This window comes from Buceros rhinoceros, unplaced genomic scaffold, assembly GCF_000710305.1.
Source record: "Buceros rhinoceros silvestris isolate BGI_N320 unplaced genomic scaffold, ASM71030v1 scaffold6822, whole genome shotgun sequence".
Taxonomy (NCBI): domain Eukaryota; kingdom Metazoa; phylum Chordata; class Aves; order Bucerotiformes; family Bucerotidae; genus Buceros; species Buceros rhinoceros.
Window position 1 is genome coordinate 7,076 of NW_010400566.1, and position 27,231 is coordinate 34,306.

At 40.8% G+C, this 27,231-nt stretch overlaps 1 protein-coding gene across 1 annotated transcript; it reads right to left on the reverse strand.

Annotated features, from left to right (window-relative positions):
• Nucleotides 1–619: 619 nt before the first annotated feature.
• AK8 (adenylate kinase 8) lies at nucleotides 620–24,842 on the reverse strand (the record flags this gene model as incomplete). The annotated part of the gene is made up of 9 exons (XM_010131908.1): nucleotides 620–709; nucleotides 2,930–3,061; nucleotides 5,798–5,998; nucleotides 6,813–6,884; nucleotides 8,464–8,545; nucleotides 14,855–14,923; nucleotides 19,876–19,989; nucleotides 20,692–20,741; nucleotides 24,758–24,842. Coding segments are annotated over 9 exons (895 nt in total), but the record flags the coding sequence as incomplete, so codon positions are not given.
• Nucleotides 24,843–27,231: the final 2,389 nt, after the last annotated feature.

Genomic DNA, 27,231 nt, shown 5'->3' on the forward strand with positions numbered 1-27,231 from the left:
CTGCCCTAAGGAGCTTATAGTATTTATGATTTATCTGAAATCACTGCAGAGCCTTCCAAAACCAAGGTATGCTTAGATATTCTTTCTGGTAGTCCCCTCCTAGAATAAAAAATGCTGATAGAAATAAAGTGCAAGGAAACTTTATTTCTGAGTTTAAAATATTTGTATGAAAGTAATCTACAGTAGCACTCTGAAAGTCAAAATCCATGTATAAAAGCAGAGCTTTTAATGTTTATGTTTATAGTCTTTATTTTTATAGCCCACTTGAAATGAAAATGAAATACAATGCTGCGCTTTAAACAACAGTTTAAACATTTTAAAATTATGCACCTATACCAGAATTTTCACTTTGATATAGAGAATCCAAATTATGGAACATGTACAAGAAATTTGAACTTCAGTGGCACAGAGAACTATTGCTTTGAAGATATCGAAGAGCTTAGAAATCTGATTTCTGCTCCGCAGTGCTACAAATCACACGTAACTAATGGAATTAATCAACATCCAGATCACTCTGATGTAACTCAGATTAGAATCTGACCAAGAAAAATTCACTCACAAGCTCTTTTTTTGCCACGAATTTTAAACTACAGCATAATGAGACAACAACGTGCCCTACCTGGGTATCCATTGTCAACATAAGGCTTAATGAGTTCTCCAAGTTTTGTCTTGTCTGCAATAGTTTCCTTTAGCAGTTGCCCACAGCAAACTGACAGGAAGGAAGAACAAAAAAGACACAAGGTTAAATTTTAAAAAGGAAGCAACAAATAAAAGAAACAAAAAACCCCAGAAGCCGCATACTGTAATAAGGTCACTGAATAAAATAAAAATTGTAGGGTTTGGGGTTTGTTTTCTGGATTTTTTTTTTTTTTTTGGCCAAGCAGAGCAAAAAAGCCAAAACTGAGCTGGGGAGAATACTGAATAAAAAAGAATACATTTGGCAAAGAAAATATTAAAAACAGAGTGAGAAAGGTATTAATCAAATATCTTTCTGGAATAATAACTCAAGGGATTGGTAGTGGGTTTCACTTCTCATAAACTTGTAATTACTGAATAAAGCTACCCCCGCCGAACAGCATCGGAAGCACACTGCTGGAGGCGCGGGGTAACGCGCAGTTCAAGGGAGCAACTCCCTGGATCATTTAATGATCATGTAAGAATTACATTTAAAGAGCCACGCTAATGCACTATTATCACAGCCTTCAAACAGGCAGAACACCAGGGGATGCACATGTCGAGTTCCAGTCAGGACGGCTGTATGTGAAAAGCTGCTGCTAGAGGCTCGGATGGCACTGCCCGACCAAGTTACCGAGTCCGTCTGCCCCGCGCCAGCTAGATACAACAGTCCTGACCCTTGCTTTGCAGAGAGGTTCCACAACATCACAAGTCCTCGTTCCAACTCGGTTTTGGTAAATATTAGCTAACAGTCACTCTGTACATTCCTGCATGACCTTTCAATTAATAATTGTCAGTTGATTGCACCTTTTCTGAAACCAATGCACCCTCATCTACAGCCGCAGAGACTCCAGCAGAAAAAGCAGCAAGCCCTTTCCTCTGCTCTGTCAGCGTTAACCACACTGCTTGGCAAACGAGTAAAATTCTCCACAGGAGTGTTTCCTGGACAAAGCTGATGAAATTTAACGTTTAAGTGACAAGGGATGAACACAAATGTTAACAGTCACTACTTGTCCTGGAGAAGCAAGTTCACATTCACCACTGATGATGTAAAAAATTAACAGAAACTCAGTGCATAGACCCCAGCTTAGGGCAACTAATACATATAACCTAAATTCAAGTCCGTTCATGGGACCATTAAAACATAGGATTAAATTTTTAAGCCTGAGCTTAAATCCCAATGGCCTCATTGGAAATGAAGAACATGCTGAATACTCCTCAGAAAACTGATGGTTTTCCAACTTTGTTTTAAATACTTTACAAATATTTGGTTTAGAGTATACTTAAAATAAAACTCAACCTATGGGTAAGGCAGTGGTGATGGTATTTAGTAAAATCAGCTGCAATTCTCTTATGTAGTAGTTCCTTCAAAAAAAATGCAAATTTTGACCCAGATGAAAACACTATCAGACTTGTGGTTTTAGAAATAAAGTTCAGAAAAATAACCAGAAGCATAAGAACAAGTTAATTTTTCTTTAACACATTCGAGAAACTCCCGAAGATTAAAAAAAAAAAATCACCACCTACTTAACTCTGCTTTTTTCATTTGGCGTACATTGAAAGAATTCTCATGAAACAAATGTGCACTGTACTTAAAGACAATACGACTCATCAGCAAACTGTACAGATATCAGGCAGCTGTTTAAAATAATTTATGGCTACTCCATTCTTAGAAGATATTATTGCATTGATCCTGTCACCGAGCAACAGAGTCATTTTCCAGCACTTCTTAACACTAGCATGCTGGCCATGACCATGCCTCACACAGAATGTTCTGGGCCTCCCTTTACAAAAGAAAGAGAAGGCACTTGTACACGATTGCTTCCTTTTCTAATACATTACTTCAGATGTACAGAACCTGAGTCTTCATTAAAATTCAGAGTAAATTCCGTTTTAAAAGAGCCCCTATTTTGGTCAGAGAGCTGAAACTGCAGAGACATTACTCATGATCCACCGATCCGCAGAAGAATTCAGAGCACTACAGGCATCTAACGCATGGAAAAATACTGATGTGAAGGGTATAAAAAATGATGACTAAAATAAGCTGGAGCTGGTTTGTCACAGAATATATGCTCTATCGGTTTCTATTTCTTCACTGAACTACCTTTCACATCCCTCAAAAAATTTGACATCCACAGCAATGGACAAACAGAGAAATTTTATGAGCAAGCGAGAAAGAGAGACAGCAAAAGATAAATGATCAAAAAGAGAGAAAGGGGGAATTGAGCAAAGTGCATATTTACTGAGGACTTACTGTTGACAACACCGTATTTCTGAGCTATTAGTGCTGCCTGCAGGCTCTTCCCACTGCCTGGGGGTCCACAAAAGAGAATCCGTGGTGTAAAGGGGGCGGCTGATCGGTGCCGTGTTTGGACATAGGTAAGAACTAGAACATGAGAGAAAGGCAAGAAACACAGTTTATACCTTATTTCTTAAACCAAACCAACCAACCAAAACCCAAATCACATTGATTAACGTCTCTCTTTTTTAAAGAGCGTTGTCATGTTAATCAATATTTATTTTATCACTGAAATGTCTGGATACTCCACACAAAATCAGGACTGATAAAACTGTCATGTCAGCAACTTACACCGAGAGGCACTTCAGAAATCTTCCTATCACTACGCTCCTACACCTTCTTTCATCAGAAGATGTCAAAGCATTTTAAAGAGCAGATTCAATTAATAATTGCTCTTTTACCATGTTGTTTTTAGCAGAAGTAATTTTTGCTTGATAGGTAGAATTTTACCATGCAAATTAGAGAGGGATATAATTACCCGTAAAACTTTCTGCAGTTTCTGAATGAATATTTAAGTTCAAAAACTCAGGATGTTAAATTAATACGACATTTCCCCAGCTCTGTGTGTGAGATTAACAGATCCCTAATTACAATTAAAGACTTGCAGCACAGAATGTCATGACAACACATAACCGAGTATGATTTTATTCTTTTGTCCATCACTTTCGCATAACATACAAAGGATATTTGAGTTTCTCTGTCCACTTCCGTCTGCTGGACATCATTCTACATTTTGTATCATGTAGGAAATACTACATTCAGTCAATTCACAGATTGTAAGAGGTTTGGAAAGACCACAGGGCATCAACATAGCTGTGTTATAGAGGTCTGAACTTTGTTACAATTTCAAAAGAGAATCCAACAGATCACCAAGAAGCAAAAACACAACATGGCTTGGCAGCGAGGATGAATCCAAACGCTCTTACTCCCCCTTTCTGGCTAACCAGACCAGTGAAGAGGGCAGCTCAAGCTTCAGCACAAGCTACACAAGCTTTCCAGGGACGGCAGAGTCAAAGGGCAAGGCTAAGCGTCACGCCACATACCCTGCCTGCCACGGCTACCCCGATCAGAGCAGCAGGGGCACACCTACAGGCTTGGATTTCCTTTCTAATTGCAATGGACATAATGAAGTATTTGCCCAACCATCTCCAGTTCAAATAAAAGACTCTCTAGACTCAAGAGTCCTTGTAATAAAATGGTATTTCAGTCTAACAAATAGGACAGGCTTAGACATTAATGTTCATATGAATCATAAGGCCACACTAAAAAACCACAGAAGGACTGTGGGAGAACACCACGTGGATCAGTATTTTAACTACCACTGTTGCGACCTTGCTCTACCCTAACTAACAGCTCTTCTGAGGCCCCTCTGCTAGACACTGGTATCATTATAAAATCTTTTTGTGGTAAAGAAGCTTCTCCAGCAAACTCCAGCCCTGCTGTTTCTGGATAGTGGACCTAAAGTACTGAGAAACTAACCCACGCTGCATCTCCACGGGATCGTACCCATCTCCGTCTCCAGTGCCACAAGCTGTTCAGGGATACCAACCGTACCGCTGAAACTGGTGTCCCACGTCCTAGCACCCATTAGCAGTGACTGCGTTACAGTTTTTAGAGTTCACAACATTTTATAACTGCACGAAATCATCCACAATAGTAATAATATTGCTGAGAGCTCTCCTTTTCCTTTTTAAATTCTATCTAAAGCAATAAAACCAGTTAACAAAACCCCTGGAAAATCATTACAGAAAACAGAGTGTGCGCTCCTAAAAAACAAGTACGAGCTACCCGAGGAGTGCTCTAGTTATTCTGAACATTTTCCATAACCCAGTGTCTTGAAAAGCACAAACATTACAGGCAAAGCACCCTGCTTACAAATGATGCTTAATTTGCAGTAAATAACCAAGTTAATTAGGAGTAATGATCCCCTAGACAGTCTCCACATCTAATTATTCTTAAAAAAAAAATCTGGCTGCTTGATGCACTACAGAAAAAAGATCTAGAGAGGATTTTTTCATTCCAGTTTTCAATTTATCTCACTACATTATTAATTAATAATAATTAATATTCAGGCACTCACATTTTTATTTACAATTCAAGGCATGAATTCTTTATGAATGATGATATGAACTTTTAAATTTAATTAAGTAATTTAGAGGTAATTAATGTGTAAATTCAGAATATAAACTTCCTACTTGTTTATCTTAAAAGTGCAGCACTTGTTATTAAAAAAAGACCTTTTTGAGATGCAAAATTACTGGGATATAACAGATCATCTACAGACTGACAGCTACAAAGTCCATCATCAGTTGGTCTTTCTGGCAGTTTCCTTATTCTCTTTTTGAAGAATCAACATTACAAGTCAGATTGCATTACAGTCAAGCAAAGGCAAACATGAATTGTTGAACAGAAAAGCTACCAGCACAAACAGCTTTTAAATAATGAAAAGTTACCAGCTTTCACCTACTCCTGCTCCTGGTTATCAGACCTGTGGAAGGCATGAGCCCTTTGGGAGATTAACAATTGAGTCACAGCGCAGCCTCTTAGAAGAGGCGCTTGCAGAAACAGCCGTGACATTTGCTCTATCAAGTCAGTTGGTCCTTGGCAAGACTCTGGAACTAAGACTTTCCAGTTACCTGCACTTCTGTCCTGGGAATAATTAAGAGCAACAGCCCAAAGGCTGTACTGAATAGAACACGACTGAAGCAAGGAGCCATCCGTGTTGACTAATCCTAATTCTTCAAACTGTCTCTACTGGCTAGGAACTACCTCACAACTTAGAGTTCATCAGCTATCAGAGTTGTCATAAAGGGACGTATTTACCCTGCGAGAGGACATCCATGGAAGGCTGGTCTGCATTGATTGATTTCAAAATTTTCTGGTAGATCTGGAAAACCCCAGGGAAATTTCTATGATATTCCAGCAGTTTCTTTGATATCTCCTCTTCAGACAGATCTTCTGGTTTCACCAACCGTTGCTGTACCAGTGGATCACTTGGCCAGTCAAAGGTCGTATGGTACACCTCTAGAAGGTAGACACTGATTAGAGGATGATTTAACAGGTCTTGCTCAGCTCCAAAAAGTTTCCTAAACAAAATCAAGGCCTTTGTTTAAGCTGTATATTGTGGCACAAGCAAAAGCCTGTGCATTTCCCTCGCTACTTCTACTGACAGCTGACCGTTACTCTGCAGATGCACAGGTAGGCAGCGGCCAGGGAAACTGCCCACCCGTATAGCCAAGACGACATGATGAGAAGGGACAGGGAACTGGGGATAGCTCTCCAAATTCTTAGACTGAACCTTTGATACCAAAATCTCTTTTACAGCAAACAAAAGACATTTTTTCAGTTAAGAACATCCCTCCTGATTCCACTCCTAAAACATCCAACGTGATTTTTTTATTGAGCAATGCCAGGATTTTATTTCATGACAGATGATTGATAATGATACTCAACAGACAATACAGAGCTAAGTCTATTCGACAGCGATTTAATGGAAGATCCCTAAAAGCATACCTGCACCACAGAGGAAAAACACAGGATTTAGCAAAGATGCACAGCCCAGTGTAGGCTCGTATGGACAGATCTAAACTTCAAATATTCTGTACTGCCTGTTTGCAGGCTCAATACTGACCTTTACATTGCCCCGTATTTTATTGGCACAGAAAATAATGCCACAAATCACCAAATACTTTTCCCAAATAGTTTAAATTTATAGTTATAAATTCCTAGTAGTTCTCAAAGGAATACCAATTAAATTTTAATCCCACTGGTATAACATTTCTGAGTGAAAGCAACGCCTCAGTTTCTAGCGGAGATCAGGAACAAACACATACTGCACCTCCTGTGAGGGGATCAAGCCTTTTCCCGCTGTTCCTCTCGATCAGCACAGTGTCTGCAGCATAAAGCACAACTAGGCACACAAAAAAGGGAAGAAAAGAGAAAGAAGTGTGGCTCTTGTTAGTTACTTGCTTTATTTCCCGTAACTGTCTAGGTATATCATAGTATTAAAGATGGATTAATGTATTTCAAACACATTTGCCTCATTTTCCTTTCCCAGTATTCTACCTCCAAATATTTCACTTTTTAATCAGAATTTTGCTCCACATCCTAAGCAAGTGTAGTGGGATAAAATATACATTAATCCTGCCCCGTACCCAGGAGTACTAGCTGTCCCCATCAGCCATCCCAATTAACAAGGTTCTCCCTCCCTTATGCTGTACCCACATATCACTCGAGTCTGATTCCCTTCTACACCACCACCGATCCCTTTTCACCAGGTCCTTTGGTAGTGAGACCAGTGAAATTAATTTTGCGATAACCACACAGAAAAGTGTTCAAACATGATTAGAAAGCATCAAAAGATGGAGAATCTGACAGTTCCTTAGGTTGCTTTTGGTTAATCATCCTCACAGTTAAATACCGTAATTTAATTACTATTTTCTGTGCATTTGATTACAGGTTTCAAACAAGCTGTTCTTAGGACTTTCTTCTCTGTATCAAATAGCTCTTTCAGAAGCTTTTCTCCCTATTAAGGCACTCACACACCATAAATCTCATCTCCTCTCAATTTTCTTTTTGATTAACTAGACAGACTGAGTTTTAAGATTCTCATTCAGGTCTTGGTTGCATAGATATAATTGTGAGCAAAACTCAACTTCAGATGTTATTAGCTGTATTAAAAATACATGCAAATACTAGACATTAAACAATTTTGCCTGACTGTATTGCAGTGATTCAGAATTCTTCATTAACAGTCGAATATCACTCAAATTCAAAGTGACAATTCATCCAGTTGCTAATATTCTGCTCACTATCCACCAGCAAGATCTACGTTTATCATTTTACACGGTATGCCACACAACTGTAATTATTTCTTACGTGCTAAATAGGCTCTCTAACTATATTAATTTGGGACAACTGGCTTCTTCTAGATGGTAAGCAGAGCTTGCCAGGGTCTTGTCTATCAGCACTTTGCCAGTAAACAAATGTTCCAATGTTTCTCTTAATTCAGAATACACCCATACTCTGAAAGGTCAAGCTTAAAATCATGACATCTCCACTTCACTTGGTGGAGTAAAGTTTGCTAAGTTTGCATTTTCTAATTGAACAGAAGGATGAATTTGTATTTAGTGCTGAGGAATTGTTTTGGTCTGAGGATAAAGGCTGCTTTCTAGATATAGAGGTCCGAGAAAACTTAGTCCCACTCCTAGAACAGAACTAAAGCTGCTCAGAGACACTTGCTGGAGTGGTTTTGAATTTATACAATTCTAACGAGGGAGAAGAAAAGGGTTCATGTGTGGAAGACATGGGTTAAAGTCTCACTAGTTACCTCAAGTTTTTGAGTGAATCTGAACCATACGGAAATATTCTACTGTTCGGTGACTCCGGTGTCTTCAGTACCGGTATTGAATTTATTGAGGATTTTGGAGGAGAAACACTTCCAGTCTTTCCTGTTGGATGCAATCACACACAAATCATGTGCTGCTTACCAGCATGCCTAGGAATGATGCCAGCTGACTGCAGCATCCATGCCTGCTCCTGATTTTCAGGGAAGCCTTCCAAAATCCATCCCTATTGAACAAAAACATGAAACAGTTATTGATCCTGGAAGAGAGAAAACAAAAATCAGCACTAAATATCAGTGCTATTTGCACAAACCCCACCTCACTCTGATCCCACAGCAGCACTATATTTGTTGTCAATGCTTGTGAGAGAAGGAAGCAAACATGGAGCACTGATGTTTTTGTGAAATGGCATGTGTGAATACCACTGCCACAGAGCAATGGGAACTTACGAATTGTAGCAATGATTTTTTCCCCCCATGTTTCAGTCTTCAAAAAAAAAAAGAAAATTCTATCTTGAATAAAAACAACCCAAAACAATTTCTACAGTTTTGAAATATTCAAAAGGATACCAGCCCACACTGTGTATAAAAAAGAGGATAAACAAATCTAAAGACAGATTTAATGCCAAGAACACTGAGGAAAATATGCACGCTTTCATTATTTTCTTAAATTATACAGGAAAACTCATAGTAATGGAACCAGCGTTCCCAAAGCTAATGAAGCAACAGAGCAAAAGAAAGAAAAAAGAGCCTTTTGCTCCCTTAAGTCCTTGTTATAGCCAGCTAAGTGTTGGATTGAGCATCTTTAAAAAAACATTTACAGATCTGTGAAATGCCGTAGGAGAGCTGCAGCCTCACTCCGTTTGTGCGATGCAGTATTTGAAATCTAATCCACTTCCCAAGCTCAAGACTGAATCTTCTGAACTTTCTCTAATTTATCTGTGAGTTGCTTAACCACACATGTCCTTGTCCTCAAAATATATATCCTATACCTCAAAATAACTCAGTGATACTACAACAAATGTGGAAAACTTCTTTGCCCTGGAATAAAGAGGGGATTTCAATTTCTCATTAGCTAGCAGTAGCGTCATCTCCACATCTCCTGGAAGCGCTGGCGGTACGGGGACCAAAGGTTTTAGGAGTATTTCAGGGAAACATATCTCTGTAACTTTTGTGGGAGGAAACAGGGACATTCCAATTATACAAGAAAACAGAGTAGACTATTTAAAATGCCTTAATTAGCCTCACTTCGGGAACGTGTCATCCTGCTGATAGCTGTGGAAAATAGGAGACTCAGGTAACTGCACGGCATTCTGGCCACTCCCAGTGTTTGCACTGTTGAATTAGAAAGATCCACCGTTTAAGGTCACACTGGTGCCCAGAAATCAATTTATCCCCTGGGACGTGCCGCAGACGAGGCTGCATGGTATTTTAGTGGCATGCTAGGAACGTCAGCACTACTGCTGAATATATCGTGCCTGTACATCAGAGTTCCGATGCCAATAAATCTATGCCAATTTACACAGACTACAAATCTGGCTTCTCTTCCTCCTCTCCAAGTGCAACACTTTTGGAAACTAAACCAGAACAACCGAAAAAAAGCACCCCACAAATCCATTGCTCCTGATGGCACTACAGCTATTGCTCAAAGTCACATGCTGAGCAACAGGCAGTAAACACAATATTGTATTTTAACAATGTAGAGCAAACTTCAAGAGGTTTATATACACATTTCAAAGGTCCTTGAAACAGGCAACAAGCCTGTTAAAGGTATAAAGTTTTTGGAATGTAAGAAAACACAGCCCAGTAAATAGCTTCCTGCAAGAAATATATTTTTAAAAATGCAAAATAAACACAGACTACAAAAATAGTTAGCATTTTGGATCTTATTTCCAAAGGTCTCTGAGTTCCAGGCTATCAGTCGGTCTCTAATTAGAATACATTATCCATCTACTTGACACTTCAGTGAAATGTCTATTCCACCACAGAGCCGCAGCTTTGTTCAGAACAGGTTTATTGATATTCTGCTGCATTCCCTCTCCATACCCCCAGTGGCTTGGTTCTGTTTTATCACACATCAAAAAGGCCGTATGCTCAGGGCACCCCATGCTCAGCTCAGAGCTGGAGGTCTGAACAGCTGCAAGTAGTGTGGTATCACAGGAGGGACAAGCTCCAAGCAGATGTCACAGATGAAAAAAAAAAAAAAAGAAAAAGAAAAAAAGAGAGTAAAAAGGAAGTGTGGCTTGGGAATGAGGGAAGAGGAAGCAAGACACAGCAGAGCAAGACCTGACTTAAAATATGCCTATCATGCTTCATGCAAACACTGCTCTTTTTTGCCCTCCTGACTATCATTAAAGTGTAATTAGTAACTTCACATGGTAAATTTGTTTCTTTAAGAAGCCATCTACTTTTTGTTCTTGATAGCAGTAATCTGACATCCATGCATGGATTGCACCTCATCACATCAAGGGTGGAACAAAGGCTAAAAGTGAGTAATTCCACAGTCCTTTACGTCGTGGTCACTGTTCCCTCTCTTTCAGCTGGAAACCTCAGTCCCTTCCCACACGAAGACTGCTGTAAACAGCCTTCTGTTGTTGCCTTAATGCCAGGTGCTCCATGCAGACCATGCCATGCTGAAAATCAGCAACAAGGAAATACTTTCAAAGCCATCTCTTTCCTCTCCAGATTTGAGGAGCCTGGAGGAAAGGAAATGCTCAAAGTCATTCCAACTGTAAACCTCATTCCTTTGCTGTCCCTACTCTCAGCTAAAATACCCAGCCTATACACTTTCACACTTTGTACCCCATAGTAGTGACCGAGGTAATCAAGTTCTCTCTTGTTATCTAACCTGTACCTCCTAATTTTTTTAATTACAAAATCCAAAATTGACTCTGCCTTAGAATAATGAAAAGGGACAGTGCAAAGAAGTGATGCTGAATTATGTGGTGCATTTGAAAGAAATCTCAGCCACACGCATGAAGATCAAAGGTTATGGATGCTGCTGCCTTTAGGAAAACGAGTCATGGCAACAGTCTTCCCTCATCATCATTCAGTATTTTTGAACAAGTACTACATGCCTTTTAATACCATCTGAAGAAAGGAGACAGACGACAATGTTAAAAAAAAGCATTGGAATAGCTTTGCCAGCATGGATCTAAAATTTCTGAGATCTTCAGACAACAGCAGACTGAGGAGTGCAGTAGAAATGTTGTCAACCCAGCTCCTGCAGTCCATCAACATCAGCAGGAGGCATGATGCAAGCAGCTCAAACTTGAACAAATTTCCCATTAGAAAGAACCTCTTATTCCCCACATTATTTTTGCAGGTTGAGTAAGCTGCAAAGCTATTAAAAAACAAAACCGAAAACAAACCCCCCACATTCTTGTTGGAAAACAAAGATGATGGTGAATAGGCAGATTCTCTCCAGAGCTAAACCGATGTAACACCACCAGCCTTGCATGGAGTTTCAGAAAGACAACAGGGTGATCTGTATCTGCCAAGGAAAACCCAAAAAGACCCAACAGCTATTGCTCTCTTTGCTTTCCCTTTCAAGGACAGCCACTCTGCTCCCACACTGTTGAATACCAACCAAAAGTAATTCTGCTCCATCCTGGGTGAATCACTGGCCTAAGTTTGGTTTCCAAACAGTCCTAAGACATCAGTAAGGTTGCTCAGCTCGCTCGCTCACAAATTCATCACATAGCAATCTCTCCACTCGCCTCCTCCAGTTCTCTAAATCCCTGCACGCCCCCAGCCGTCAGAGGTGTACTAACTCCGGGAGATGAAAAGTTTTCACATCAGCTTCACAAGTCCCAGGTTCTAACATAATGCTTGTAATAAGTTTCCAGCGTATGCGGGAAGACCTACCAGCCTGATCCCTCGCAGTCCTACCTACATTTGTATTAGAACACATAACACAGTCTCAGCAGAGCTGTTGATCAATAAAAACGTTCTCCTTAGAGAATGCATGTGACATCCATAAACCTGTGTGTGTCAAAACAACGGCACAAAAATTTCTGTATTCCTACTGTCAGTGGGATGAAAGCCGTACAATTAAAGCCAAGCCAATGACACCACAAGGAGAAATAAAACAAACAGCTGGTAGTACTATAGTCCAACACACTGCTCCTCATCTAGTAACAGTTTCAGTAAGAAAAAAAAAAGCTGACTCATGTTTTGAAAGAAATGACATAAATCTGTTCAAGGATGTAAAAAAATCCACAGTATTAATTCTATTTCCAATCACACCAGGAAAATACTGCAATTAAAGTGCATAGATCTCCTTTCAAATGGAAAAGACACACACAGTGTGAGGAAGTTTCAGTGACCATGAATTACTACCTATTAATTAAAAGATTTTTAATAACCATCACAACTTTGAAAAGTCAGTTATGTGTTTTTCCTGAAAATAGCTGAAACTTTACAACAACATCCACTCCATTCTTGCTGAACTTCAGGGAAGCTTTATAGAGGGTTTCCCCCACCTAGTTCTATAAGACACCCAGCACTGATTGGGTGTTGCTGGTGGTTACAACAGGAACACAAAATGAGGGCAGGACACTCTGCAGCTGCTGGCAGTCTAACCACCTTGTTACCTGAGCCAGAGTTTACATGATCTAATACTGAGAGACCCTTCCCTCGCTATGAAAAGGAGAACTAGAACCCTGCCAGCGATCACAGAAAGCCAGGAAAGGTTTGGTGTAGCCTAATGACTGTTCTCAGTAACACTGAATACCATTGGTAATATTCTAAAGTAAGTTCGCATGAAACCAGTGGGTCAGATAATGGCTAGGTTGAAGTTTAGCTATTGTGAGTTCTGAGCTAGTGCTTGAGGAGACCAGCACACTACTGATTTCGCTGCAGCTGTGTGCTCGCAACAGAAACATGACACAGACGGATGTCCTCTAGCAAACCTCTCAGGCAGGAGCAATTGAAGAGATTACACCTCCAGCTATTCATTACCATCCGGATCAAGTTATCCTTCCCACAGCGCACACACTGTAACTGACCACCTGATCCAGCTTACGCATGGCAGGGCCATTGAAAGCCACTTCCATCAATCAGTGGCTTCAGCTCTGATAGTTGATGTTGCACTGAAACACGTGAAGACTTCTCTGGCAATTATTCACATCATCTGAGTTCTAAAAGCCAAAACCTTCCAGTGGAGGGGGAAAAATGTTTTCATTTCTTCTTGCAAGTTTTGTTAATGCTCCTCTGCACCGGAGTCACCTTTGTGCTCCAGAATTACCATCTTAACTACAAGGCAATGGCCCAGCCCCCAAGATGATTTTGGTTTACACGGATGGAAGGATCCAGTCTGCAGATCATTGCAGACTACACCAAAAACCACGGAGATGGAGAAGGAAGTACAAAACACACGAAATTTCCAGTTTCTTTCAGTGCCTAATGCTAAGAAGCTTTAAGAAACAATTTTCACACTTCGATGCAAAGTTAATTACCAGCTCTGCTCTATTCGGCCAACAAGGTAGATGATGATGATGTTGAGAAGCAACAGATTTCAGTAAAACTATCAGCCTTGCAATATCTCTGTGAGATCAGGAAGTACTAGGCACCCCCTGACCCAAAGGTGAGGGTGTGAGAGAACGACTGTTCTGAAAACATATCCTATTTATCTGAAAAAAAAAGCTATTTAGTCCTTCATGAATGTAACGCCTACTTTGGACTGGACATGTTCCTCTGCAGAAGTGCATCAAATAACGAGCAGGCCATGTTTTGGCACTGTTTAGAATCAGGGTTTTATCCATTAGATTAGTAGGTCTCCTACAAAGAATCCCTTATAATGGACTTATTACAGATTCAATAAACCATAACAACATCTGAGATTTTAAAGGAACCACATAAAAGAGATTTTGCTTTCCTTGAGCCCAGACGTTAATTTCAACCAATATTCATCTACTTAAGTTCTCTTTCAGTTCTGTGTTAAAAGTCTCTACTAACATTAAGGCTAAGCACACAGGAAAAAAATAAAGCCACACACTGTGAATACAGCTAAACCTATTCAGCCGCCTGTTTGTGTAAACTAACAGCGAATATATTAATTATTTCTTAGAAGACAATACGTTCAAATGCAGGGGTTTTTTTCTTCTTGTGTTAGGAAAAAAGAGACACAATGAGAAATAAGGACAATTGAAATGAATAATGTTAAGACTCTTCCCCCCCCTTTCCTCAATAAGAGTTAAGATTTTAACTCAACATATTGATTTTTATATATTTTCTGTTTATCTGTTTTGTCCACTGTATCTCTGCCAGTTGCCCCAGGCAATCAACAAAGCTATGCTTGTTCAGCCTTTGATCATCTCTGTGCTAGAAGATTAGCATATGCATACTCTCATCCTCCCCTTTATCCTGTTAATAAAGCTCCAAACTCCCTCTGCTGATGTTCAAGAAAGCAATCCGCTCCAGAGCCTCCAAAGATTTGCCCCCATTCCCTCCTCTGCTCAGGACTCGGAATGCTAACTACTACGCACGAGTTGTGTAAGTGCTTATCCACCGGCCCTCTGAGGAGCAATTCTTACTTGTTTGATGCAGTCCACGTTTGACAGACGTTCCTGGATCAGATTGGCCCAAAGTGCGTTGGGAATTTTCTAAAGAAAGAACAAAAAAAGGCTGAATATTCACAGCTGAGTTCAAAAGGAATTTTACCATGCAGTCATATTCCGGTTAAAGGTGAAGTGAGATGACTCCTTAAAAATAAACAAATAAATCGGTGCAAGTCCCAGGTCACTAACATAGTACATCAGAGAGTTAATAAGGGCACAAAAATCATTAGGAAATGTAAGCTGAACACAAAGCCTATGTCCACACTTTCTGCACGCTGACACACGCATTGGACACCAAACCTGCAAAGGGATCCGTACGGACATCAAGTCCCCCAGCAGCCCTTTCTACCAGAGGTATCTCATACTACTGCTTGAGGTGTCAGGAGTCAGCATTCATGATCCTAACAGCCATCGGACAAAACTCCGAGCAAATTACAGAGAGAGGCTGATTTTCAGGAGATTTCTTTCATAGTTTCCAGTAATTCTCACTCCTTCCTCATCCGGAAAGTTTATTTAAAATACATTTTATGCTTAAAGTTAATTTTAATGTTAAAAAAGAATCTTTCAGAAGTCTTATGTAAAGGATGCAGATAGATATGATGAAAACGCGGCCAACTATATGGAAACATTTCATACCCATCGTCTTCATTAGATCACAAAACAATTTCACCAGGACTGGTGGAATGCTACACACAAGTCACGTCAAAGTAGAGTGGAGAAAACACTCCAGAACACACAAGAGAGACCAGTTCTCATCCAGCTGTGGAAGGGACAAGGTGGCCCGGTCAGGCCGTGGGTTTTCCTGTTTTGTTTATCTCTGCTGTCCCCAGCTCCCAGAGCCTTTCCTAACATCTGCCATTCACAAGGCGACATTCAAGCAGGTAAAAGAGAAAAAGGGAAAGAAATTGCTGTGTTGCTTGAAAGTCAGCAGGTCCCACAGGGTGCTGCGTCACAGCCTCCTGCAGCCTCTCGCTGCTGGAGCCTGGGTCTGTGGCTTTGACTCTGCCACCTTCCAAAGGTGCATCACGCTGCTATCAGAAACAGCCAGCGTCTTGCTTACTTCTTTGATGTGTCATGTCAAGACAGGCTAGAGACTGCTGGGGGTCTGCTCTGCTAAGCCTTGCCAAAGCAATTTAAACCAAAATTACACTAACTCCTTTCCGTGCAGTGGTATTCTCAGCCCTCTCTTCTGAGCAGGGTATATTGCACAAAAACAATCGCGGCCACACAGGCGGGTATCTCAGTGGTTCAGTTCCTTCTGCTCTCTGTGGCTCCTTTCCAGTCTCATTTCCTGGGCAGTTTTCCTCCTCCAGAGCAGTGGCCGACAAAACCATTTTAAATAGGCTGCTTGCAGAATGCCTAATGATTCAACCAGGATCATTAAATCTGATACATATCAGACAGCACATTTACATTTTCCCTCATAAACACTCACATAAATATATCATGAGCCGGGTAGACGGGACTGCTCCTCCCAGAAATGTGTGATAACGGACACATGGACGTTTGGTAACTGCAGACCTGTGTCCTTCCTAGGGTGCTCTGTGCCTGCCCCAACACTCGGTCTGGTTACGGGGCAGACCTGCTGCTCTCGTATTTCATGCCCAGATCGCTTCCTATAAACGAGTTTAATTGCCATTTCCACTGTTGAAAAACTGTACTCAGTCATGATTAATTTTAAATAGCCCATGTTATTTCAGGGACATCATCCTTCAGCTTACAGGCTGCATCTACTCAGAGTTATATTCCAATGATCTTTCCATAACACTGCTACAGTTTTGAGAGGAAGCACTTTCACTAGACATTTTTATTGGAAATTTTGGATATTTTTGTTCTGAAAACACCTACAGCTTAAAACTTCTGACCTCCAAGTTTGCACCTTGGAGAGAAAACCAGTCGAGTTCGAAGAAATTTGGTTTAGTATTCTGAGAATCATGAATGTTTAGATTTAGCGTGTTCAGATAAATACACATGACAGGCTGGACTTCATTACACATACCCAAGACTGGAAAGCTCCTTTTTGTTCCTTCATAGTGGCTTGTCCTGGCATAGATTAGAATGCTGAACATGCTTTGATAAGGATGCCTTGGGTTTTCCTCTCTTCTATTATATTTCTTCTTAAAAAGCACTGGGATATGATGCAACTCTAGAGCACTTTGAAGGCATTAAGTAGTATGCAAACACCTTAACTGCAATTTAGCGTAGTGTTAAGAGCACACCCAGCCCACAAGCCCACAATTACCTCAGTTATTTCAACTTCTTATTTTATGCAGTTAACAGGAAAAGTGAAACATGCAATAGCTCATCATTAGACTTCACTATAGGAAAAACCTGAAGGTGCTTCCTATTAACATTATAATAAATAGCGATGTGGGAATAATTTGCAATGATTTATCCAAAAATGTAGCCTCTTTTTCTCTTCATGGAATATTTATTGATAGCTTGTGGTTCTTCAAATTTATTGAATATTCAAAAATATTTGACTCCTTTTCAGAATATCTTTTCATGCAGAATGATCACATTTTGCTTTCAACAATCAATATTTAAAATTTCCTGCCTGAGCTGTGCTCATTAGGAAGTGGCCAGGTGTGTGTCAGGGAATGGCTGCACGTCCGACTTTAAAACAGCTTCAGGAATAATCACAGCTTTTAAACACGCCTGCCATGAATCCTTGTGCCAGGAAAACTCAACTGCTTTAACGTTCACTGGGAGCAGACACAAGAGAGATGAAAGCTTGGCTAAAGATAAGTAAGTAAAATATGTGAACAAACATTTGAGGACCTTTTTGCAGCGTTTGCCCAGATCTAGTAACATTGGCCTACTGACCTAAAAAAGATCAACCTTTGGCACGGGGGTTAATTTAGTCACAGAAACCTTATAGGCACGAAACGTTCCTCTAACAACATTAAAGTGCGTTATATGATCTTCACACCAGATCTTCAAAAACACTCTCTTCAACCCTGCTTTTCCTCTTTCCATTTATTAAATTGCTTTGGCCAGGATTAGAACTTTTTAATGCCCTGGTTGTACCAAAGGAAGTATGAACAGCTATTGTCCTGTTCCTGAGCAGACATTCGAACCCCATTAGTGCTAATGGATGTTACGGATGCTAGAGGAGTCGAGTTTACCCCTTCCGTCAGCAGAACCAGGGGTAACTTACGGCAACAGTAGCTTTAGCCAGCAGACTTGCACCAGCAAGGGGGAAATACAGCTCCTGAGATGGTAACTCGGCTGCATTTTCAGTCATTGTAAAGCGTGCGTTGATTTAGAAAAGGGAAGGAGTTCCCTCCTAGTTTTAAGAGTTACATTTGAAGAATCAAACTCATACAAAAGAACACAAGAAATGATTTCATGAAAACGTTTTTCTAGGATCTAACATCTCAAAAACAAAGGCAAACGGCGCAGTACTAAACCGCCCTGAGATTCTGCTCTTTGGGCGCTCCTTACTACCTGATTAGCCTTGACATTTTTGACTTTCATCTTCCGCACCATCCATTTTTTAAATCAAATGAGCCCAAAAGGACACCCTTGAAAGCGCATCTCTATAGTCTGAAATATGTTAATAATTACAGTAATTAAACCAAAGGGAATTTTTGTTTTAAATTCTCCCTCTCCAAGTTGAAATTTATGAACCCAGCAAAACAATCCAATAATTAGAATGAAGATTTCAAAGTACATACTCTTATAAGAATCATTTTATATCATCTCAGCCAAAAGCAAACCTTTTTGCCAGTAAGTTTAGTGAGTTAAATGAACTTTTTCCTCTCAGATCTGTAAGTATATTACTCAAAGCATCTCCAAACTTCATTCACTAACTCAGTGTAGCAAACACTACGCTGTTTTCAGCATAATTTCCTAAGGAAAAAATAAATTAATCTATGTATCACACCAACTACCATCTCAGCAACTGTGAATCTGATAGCCAATTCAAATCAAGTTTAGCAGGGGTGTAGAATTCTCACAGATACGAAAATGCTTCAGTCTTTAAGAAAATAGGTGACAAGGGAGAAAAGATAAACTAGTGGACTTGCTAGAGAGAGTCACAGAAAACCAGACTCTTCCATTCTACTACTCATGCAACACCTTGAGATCTGGAGAAAGGAATCAGCTAAAAGGGCAGGAATCAGAAGCAGAGATGCTTCTGTGAATTCAAGATATTTCAACGTATTTTTCTGATCTATTTGTCACTGGCCTTTAATAACAAGACAATTACATTGCTGCTCAACTAATCCTGCGAGTCAAGACACCTGGAAAAAATGTTCTTCAGGCTGTCTCCTTTGGACATTACTTTGGAGGCCCACAGCAGAGCACGAATGGATTTAAAAACCTGTCTGGAGCAAACTGAGTACTCAGAGTTGGCTACAGCACATCAACCCAAGAACTGAACCACCTCTTCGGTCAGCTGCTACCACCTCAGCTTGAGGCTTCCAGGGGTTTCAGTGACTGACTGGGTGGTCACACACCATTTGAGTTAATGCACCAAGTAATTTGTGTCACACCATAGAGAAATCAAGCACACACAACTAAACAGCACTGTCAGATCAAAAAATATTCTTTGTGTACAGATTTTCCAGAGTGTTTTGTACCGAAGGAGACCTCAGAGATTAGTGCTTGTTTTATTGGGATTATCAAACATGCTGAAATAGAAAATACTTTAATGATACAATGAACCATGCTTTAAATTGTATTGTGCATACCTGGACTTCTCAATTCTGTTGCTCATGTCTAAGGTTAACGCTTCCAGGACCTCCATTACTTTATATTGCCTTCCTCTCCTGCCCTGTTCTATGCCCTGACAGGGCATAGAACCCTTGTTCATATCTTCTTACCTAGCAAGGGTCACCCTTCTACATATACACAAACCAATGTACAAACCACCATAGAGAGAAGAAAATTGACTCTGCTCTGCTCAACTCAGAGCAGTGGAAAGCACGGGAATGCCATGTCGTTCCTCTCCCGCGACACGAGAACCACTGTTATCACACCCTCACACACACCTGTTTTCTTTCTTTATATGCCTTCGCCTCCTTGGTCAGCGCTAATATTTCCTGGAATAACAAAGTCTCCCGAGAGATATGTACAGCATCCAAATGTTTACAAAGCCACATTGCCTGATGGAAGAAGAAAAAAAATACAGGTTGAAATGTCTGGAAAGAAAATGAAACATTTCTTCAGAAGGCTGCAGAAAGAGAGAGAGCATTTTCCTAACCTTCCATTTAAGTATAGAGACTGTAAGTGTGACTTTAAGCAGTTTCTTATAAAGAAGTCCAGAAGTCTAGAGCTTTGAACAAGGGCTTTTTCATCTACTGTACTACGATGCAGATTTTAAAGAAGAAAGCATTCTCCCTAGCATGCACACCCCACCACCATCTGCCCGCTTCTGCGCACAGCTTTCTCTGTGGTTCAAATACAACTCAGATGTTTTCAATGAAGCGGCACCATTGGATATGACAGACAACCGGCCATGCAGCTGGAGCAGTCCATGACATGGGAATACCACAAACGTAGGACTGTGGTTCTCCTCCAGCTTAATTAGCCCTACTAAAAAGCTGGAAAAACGAGGCAGACAGCATCCTGTCACATTACAGCGGTATCACTACCTGAGCGAGTTCTTGCAGAGCTCACTGAGCATTTCCATCTGACCTGCAGTGTCATACACAGGGGTACCCCTTAGGAATGCCACCCTTCTGTTTGTCTGGTGCTCTTCTATCCGAAAATTATTTCCTCAGAATAAAATGTCCACGAGTGCTGAGCTCCAAGGAAAGCAGACAAGCGAGGGGATGGCATTGTAACCCTGACGGGACTACACTTACCACTGTGGTTTTCCCAGAAGCAGGTGGACCAAGTACACAGATTCTTGGAGCTGTGAAACAAGAATACGTGAATGTCAAGACACAGAACAGCAAAAATCCCAACTGGTTGTCCACGATTGCATTGCATAATGTAAACCTAATCACAATGAAACAATTACTTCAGCTGGAAAATCTGCCTGGGTGGAGACTTCAGGATTGGGCTCTGCTGGGGGGAAAAGAGGGGACACTAAGTCAGTGTCCCCTGGGTCTTCCCTTAATCTCCATGGTCAATGAGATGAATACTCCGACTAGATGTGCCACTTGGAGACCTATGCAAGATAGGTACAGATCTCCCAATCCATTTAAACACATGGAGAGTTTAGCAGGTGAACCAGAGCATAAGACACAAATGTTTCCTTACCTGTGTTTGACTTCTATTCCCAAAACATGGATTTAGACCTGACACATTCTGTGATGAACAAGTATTTTAGTTCACACATGCAGGACGGGACTATTTGACAGTGACTGTTATCATAATCATAGAATGGTTGAGATTGGATGGGACCTCTTGAGATCGCCTCTTTTCTCCCTTTCCTCACTCAGTATCGTAGTAAAAATACTTTTTACTTTGGCAAAGCTTTTGGCTCTCATCACAAAAAAAAAGCAATTTTGCTCTTTAGTTTTATCTAAATAGGTTGTGTCAGGGTTCAGAGAAAATCTAGATCTTGCTAAATCAAGCACACTTTACGCTTTTTGACAGCTACCTTCAATTTTTCTAGTCATCATAAGAAGTACTTTTCTTCATCTCTGTATCTTGTGTTTCTTTCGTGCATGTCCCCCTGAGGGGGTAAGGTGGGAAAAACGCATCCCAGATCTGAGGCGTTCTTCATCTAATGCACACAAACACCACCACAGGCATCACCAGTGTAAGCTTCACTGGGGGTGAATTAGAGGTGAGACAAACAGGGGAAAACGGAGTCATTCGTAGGAAAGCATTTGGGACTTTTCCCACGAACACGCCCTGGCTTGCAGCCCCTTGAGCTTTCGTTTTATATTAACATCTTTGATTTTTCCCCTATACCTCGGGAAAAACAATCCATCAAACAAACCCCAAACAAAACCAGTCTACATACAGAAGGGACTGATGAGTATTTGTTGGGAGTAACATGGGTCAAAACAGAGGAGGGATCTACGCGCCCTAAAACCTCTTCAGCTCTTGATAACCAAGGGAGAGAGTGTCTGATGGCAGCAGACAGGAAAGGATGTGAAATGTATTTTTATGAGGCCTTCCACGCACTTAACAGTTATTGGGCAGGTGCAATTTTTAAACATACATGAAACCCAAATTAGAGATTCATCTTGACAAAGTTATCTGACTTGGAAGGTTTAAGAAAAACTCCCCCCTTATTGGTTCTTGCAAGTGCAACAGAACTAGTACACAATGTAGAAAAATACTTTAAAAGGATACATCAGCTGTTTTTATCACCTAATTTCTTTCAAATGTAATGTGATTAAATCCTAGGGTTTTTTTAAAATCTAACACCTTGAAACTCCAGCCCGGTACTTAGGAATTATTTATAAACAGCGTCATAAAAGAGTGCTCGGGTGCCAACACTAATCAACTTCTTCAAACCACTTCAAAGAAAATCAAAAAACCTTTCCATCCACAGATCCTTTTGAGGTTTAACTAGGAGCATGATTTAAAATTCACAAGAAAACCCTTAGGTATTGAAGCTTTAATACACAGCTTTCTTGGACAAACGTTTGATAAAAAACGAAACATACCATTATATACACCATATCATGCTTTAATATTGCCCAGGGCTACTGTAAATGCTCACTTTGTACTAAATCTGGTTTTCTCTCTGCTTAGTGGCTGGCAGCAGATGGGGCAGTGTAATCCACTGATTTACTCATTTGCACACTTGTAAGTCTCCTCTAAAGCATTTTCCCTGAACATATGACACGAGGGCACAGCCAGGACACCACTGTATGTAACGTTTAACCCCCTCCAATCGGCAAATAGTCACTATTTAATACTGGAGGTCGGAAGCAGCAGCTAAATAACGCCAGAAAAAAAACCCAGAAAATGGCTTTTTCTTCAGTAACAAATCATACTTCATTGCACCTTTAGTCCTGATGAGATGCTACAGGATTTACTCTTCCAAGTAAAGTAAGTTTTAACAACCAACAATGATTTTAGGAACAACAAAATGAATACTGGAATAACACAGAGGAACAGCTGGACTCACTGAGTCCCATTTAAGTCCATTTGGACTTAATCATTTCAATATTAACGCAACAAAATTTGCTTAACTTGTAAGAGAGATCCTTTGTGAAACAGGAAAAGCACATAGTACACGATCAACATTCCTGCAGAACTTTTTAACATTTCTTCCAAGGTTTGACTGTCAAGGAAGAACTCACAGAAATGCCTCTTGGATCTTAAAAGCTTTTTTCATTAGCACGAATCAAGATATAACATAGAAAATTAGCATCTCTGTCTACGCAAAAGAATAATCAGTCTTCATAGGGCTCCTTAAGGATGTCAGAAGGAATGCGTGAAAGAACAGCGGTGCAGAGCCTGGCCACACTTCTGACCTATGAGATTTGCAGGACCGTTATACACTACAATCATCATTAGCCTTGTTTCTATTTCTAAGAGTACTTTAGACCCTATTATTAATTACAAAGGTTTTCTAACTTCACACCTGGGATAGATGCAATGCTTCTTTTCCACACATTTCTGTTTGAAATTTTCTCTAGGGCTAAAACTGTCTGGCAAGGCAAGATCATGAAAATTCATCACTTTACTGATGGCTCTAATAAGGGTTTTTTCTTCTAAATAGTCAGCACCTTCTGCCATGATCAAAAAGTAAAATCAACACTGCTACAGATTTCTGCTACATTATTTTCCATATAATTTATTCTTAAAACAACATTTAGGCGTTAATTTTAATTGGAGCTCCTTTCCCTCCTTAATAGGTTTTTCCAGACCAAAAGCAGACAGCATTTTCCCTTTGACAAACAGCAGCTGTAGTTCTATCGTTAGCCTCCAAGTACTGAAGTCATGAAATGGAAACCTGCCTAATTCTGTCCAAACAATACTGCGGGGCTTCAGGACAAATGTTAGCTCAAAGTGACAAAATTTTATCAGCGTTCTATCAAACCACATGAAATTCTTCTGCGCATTTGCCACGGGTCTATAAAATAGATTGATCACTCACGCTGCCTGCATCAGAAAAGGCTGGACACAATTTGCAGGATTTGATTTTTTTTTTCTATGTATATTTAGCAGCTTTTCAATCAACATCCATCTGATCACCTCCACTAAGAGCTCAGCACACCTCCAGTGATAATGATTTCACCGATGCTGCGGCAGAACTTCCATAATGGTTTACTATGGTTTTAAAGAAACATCAAAGCAATGTGACACCAGCTATCCCTGACAGCTCATGCAGAACAAAAATTATAGTTCAGTTGTGCATATCCAAATATAATCTGCCTAAGGGTGAACAGTTTGTAAATCAACTGATTTGATTGAGTGTACATGCTTTTATTGCGAGGAGCAGAAGCTTCCTATTCCATTTCCCAGGTTTTGTTCTACACACACGTCGGCGCGCTCCCCACTCCTTCATCTGAGACGCCACCGAGCAGTGGAACTCATTAACAGCAGCGAGGAACTAACTAATCAAAACCCAGAGAATCTGCCAGCCCAGGTAGAATAGGAAACCAAATTTACACCTGACAAAAGGAGTAATTAGCGAGCTTAAAGACAACAGGAAATATCAGATGGGGCACAGAACGCATTAATAATTGATACACCAGAACTCTTTGTTATTCCCTTAGAGGGTTTCATTGTTATAACTGTTAAAGTGCATTTTTTATTAGATTACCCACTAAAAAAGAAATTAAAAGCATCTTACCTATAACTATTCCAAAACGCTCACCTTTTCCTTCCCCCCCCCCCACCCAAAGACACAGTCTGAAAAGTTTTATCCATCATCTGCCAACTGAAGCGCAGCTTTCACAGAGCTGTTTACAAATCAGGGGTTGAACGATTTACGGTGCCTCAGTTTTCACTTACCATCATCGTTGTTTTGCTTTAAATGGTTTATCATATACTGAATTGGATCATCTGGCTGATGAATTAATAGTTCTTCAAGCATGTTCTGAAAATAAATAGGACAAAGTCGGAGGAAAACATAATGTAGCTTTGCAGTCAGGATGTATCATGTTTTTACAGCAGTATTTCAGCAAGGGTCTTAAAGAGCTTATAAATGCTTATTTATTTTCTTAAGGCCCCTTTCACAGACAAAACAGAGACTATCAAACCTATTTTAGATGATGAAAAACTGAAGTAAAGCCCGGCCAGAAAAACGCAAAAAAACCCCAAAAACCACAAAACCCCAAAAACCCAACCCCACAAACGCAAAAGGACCCTCACGCGATTTGCTTTGGTTTATTTATAACACAGAGCAGCCACCAGACGGTTTGGCTTGAGCAGCCCGGTGTCAATAATGGCTGAGTCAGCACGGGCACAAAAACCGCACAAGGCGTTTCAAAACCAGAGTCCAGCTAAATTAGTATCTCCCTAGGGAAGTTAAACCTCATTCCCACAAGTTTCTGACTAGCCAGGAGGACTGAGGAACAGACGCGAGCGGCAGAAAACACAAACCCAGCACCAAGCAAAGCCACAACAGCAGCACGACTCGCTTCTGGGACCATACCAGTCTGCCTCCGGCGTGAAAAGTAAGGGGGGAAAAAAGGGAATAGAGAGGCTTACAGGATTTCCTCGGTGTCTATTTTGGAGCCCATTTTAATTTTAAATGTTTCATACTAGATGAGGTTACGCAGGGCCTTGCTTCAGCTCCCGCTAAAAGCAGCAGGGATGTTCTGCTGGCTGCAGGGAGGGCTGAGGCTTTGCAGACAGAGAACAGGAATAACACCGAGAAACACAAACGGAGGAGAGGCTCTTCCAAGGCCCCTCAGCACAGCCAAGAACTCGGTAATTAAAACTAAACCTCAAACAGCAACTAACATTCTGATTTAGATTATCCACTAAAAAGCTCGCCTGGAACAGGACATCTTTTTCTAAAAATCAGTCATAACACTTTAATATTTGCAAGTAAATTCCATAAAGTCTGTATATTCCATAAAACTTTATATTCTAACCAACCGATTGCCTTTTATTGGAGTGGCCTATTTTCCTTTTCTACTTCAGCCACTTCATTAGAATAATTAAAACACTCAATTTTGCTCATAAACTCTTTCACATGCAAGTTTTGGTGCTTCAAGGTCTGGGTAGCACACAGCATAAAAGATAAAATTTTTATTTTTATTGGAAGTTCATTTGAAAATTATTACTTTCCAGCAACATTTATTTGAACTAAGAAATCTGAATTTAGCACCACGAGCAGCAGCAGCTTTGGAAATAACAAACCTAAGAAAATCTGGTCTTAGTACAAATTGTCCCAGCTGACAGCGACTGATAGTTTGACTGCTTCACAGCCAAGCCCAGCCAGCACTGACGTGCTTCGCTTCATCCAGCTCTGCCCAGCTGAGATGGATTTTACCCCAGTTAGTCCCTGGGGGAGGTTCAGGTTTGGGGTCTCACATTTTAGGTTTCATATTTGGAGATTTGTAAGTGTTTAAGCTTAGGACAATAATTCCAAGCTGCGTTTGCTTGTACCGTTACGCTGCTACAATACAACTGAAGCGTGAAAACAAGACCCTGAGTAAATCCCGTCAGCGCTTTATGTAACATGAGGACCTGCAGCTGCTTTCGGTGCCTCCTGGAACGCAAACCACAGGATTTCCATTAACACCCCACAAATACTACACCACACTGGTCGTACTAAATGGCCTTAAAGGCACACGGAAAAAAAAATAGAGGAGGAAAAGGAAAGAAAAACAAGCCTTTGTATGTTTTCCAGTAGGATTTGAAAAAGTACAACAGGTTCGTACCCCAGACGGTTGAGTCAGCAGCATAAGCGAGGGAGTCGCTAACAAGTTCTCACACCAGAACAGCACCAGAATATTTCGTCCCTCGCATAAACCTCCCCATGCTCGACAAAAGGGCTTTTTCCAAACTCACAGAATAAAACGTACCTTTCTCTAAGGCAGGGAAACCAGCCTTGCTGTTCACTGACTCACAGCGATGCTAGAGGGGCACTGCTTTTCCTTTATTTTTGACACCCATCCCCACAGAAAAGCCACGACGGCAGCAGGAGAAACAATTTTAAGCGGATAACGCTGATAAAGGGGCTGCAACACGCCTCACCAGCCCAGGAGGGGCAAAACCCTTCACCGCGGTTTTCCCCGCACTTAATTTGTTACTGCCTCCTCCTCGTCCCGTCCTGCCCAGCCCGCCTGTCCCTTCACGGCCCTTCACCGCCTTTTTTCCTCAGGCTGTCGCTTTCTTCCACAACCCGTCACGTACGAAGCCCAGCCAGCGCCGGGCTGTGACTGGGACGAGCTAATTAACGGGAAGCCCGGGGCCGGTGCACTGCCCCCACACGGGGACACCCGCCCGCGCCTTTCCACGGGAGCCCAGTCCTG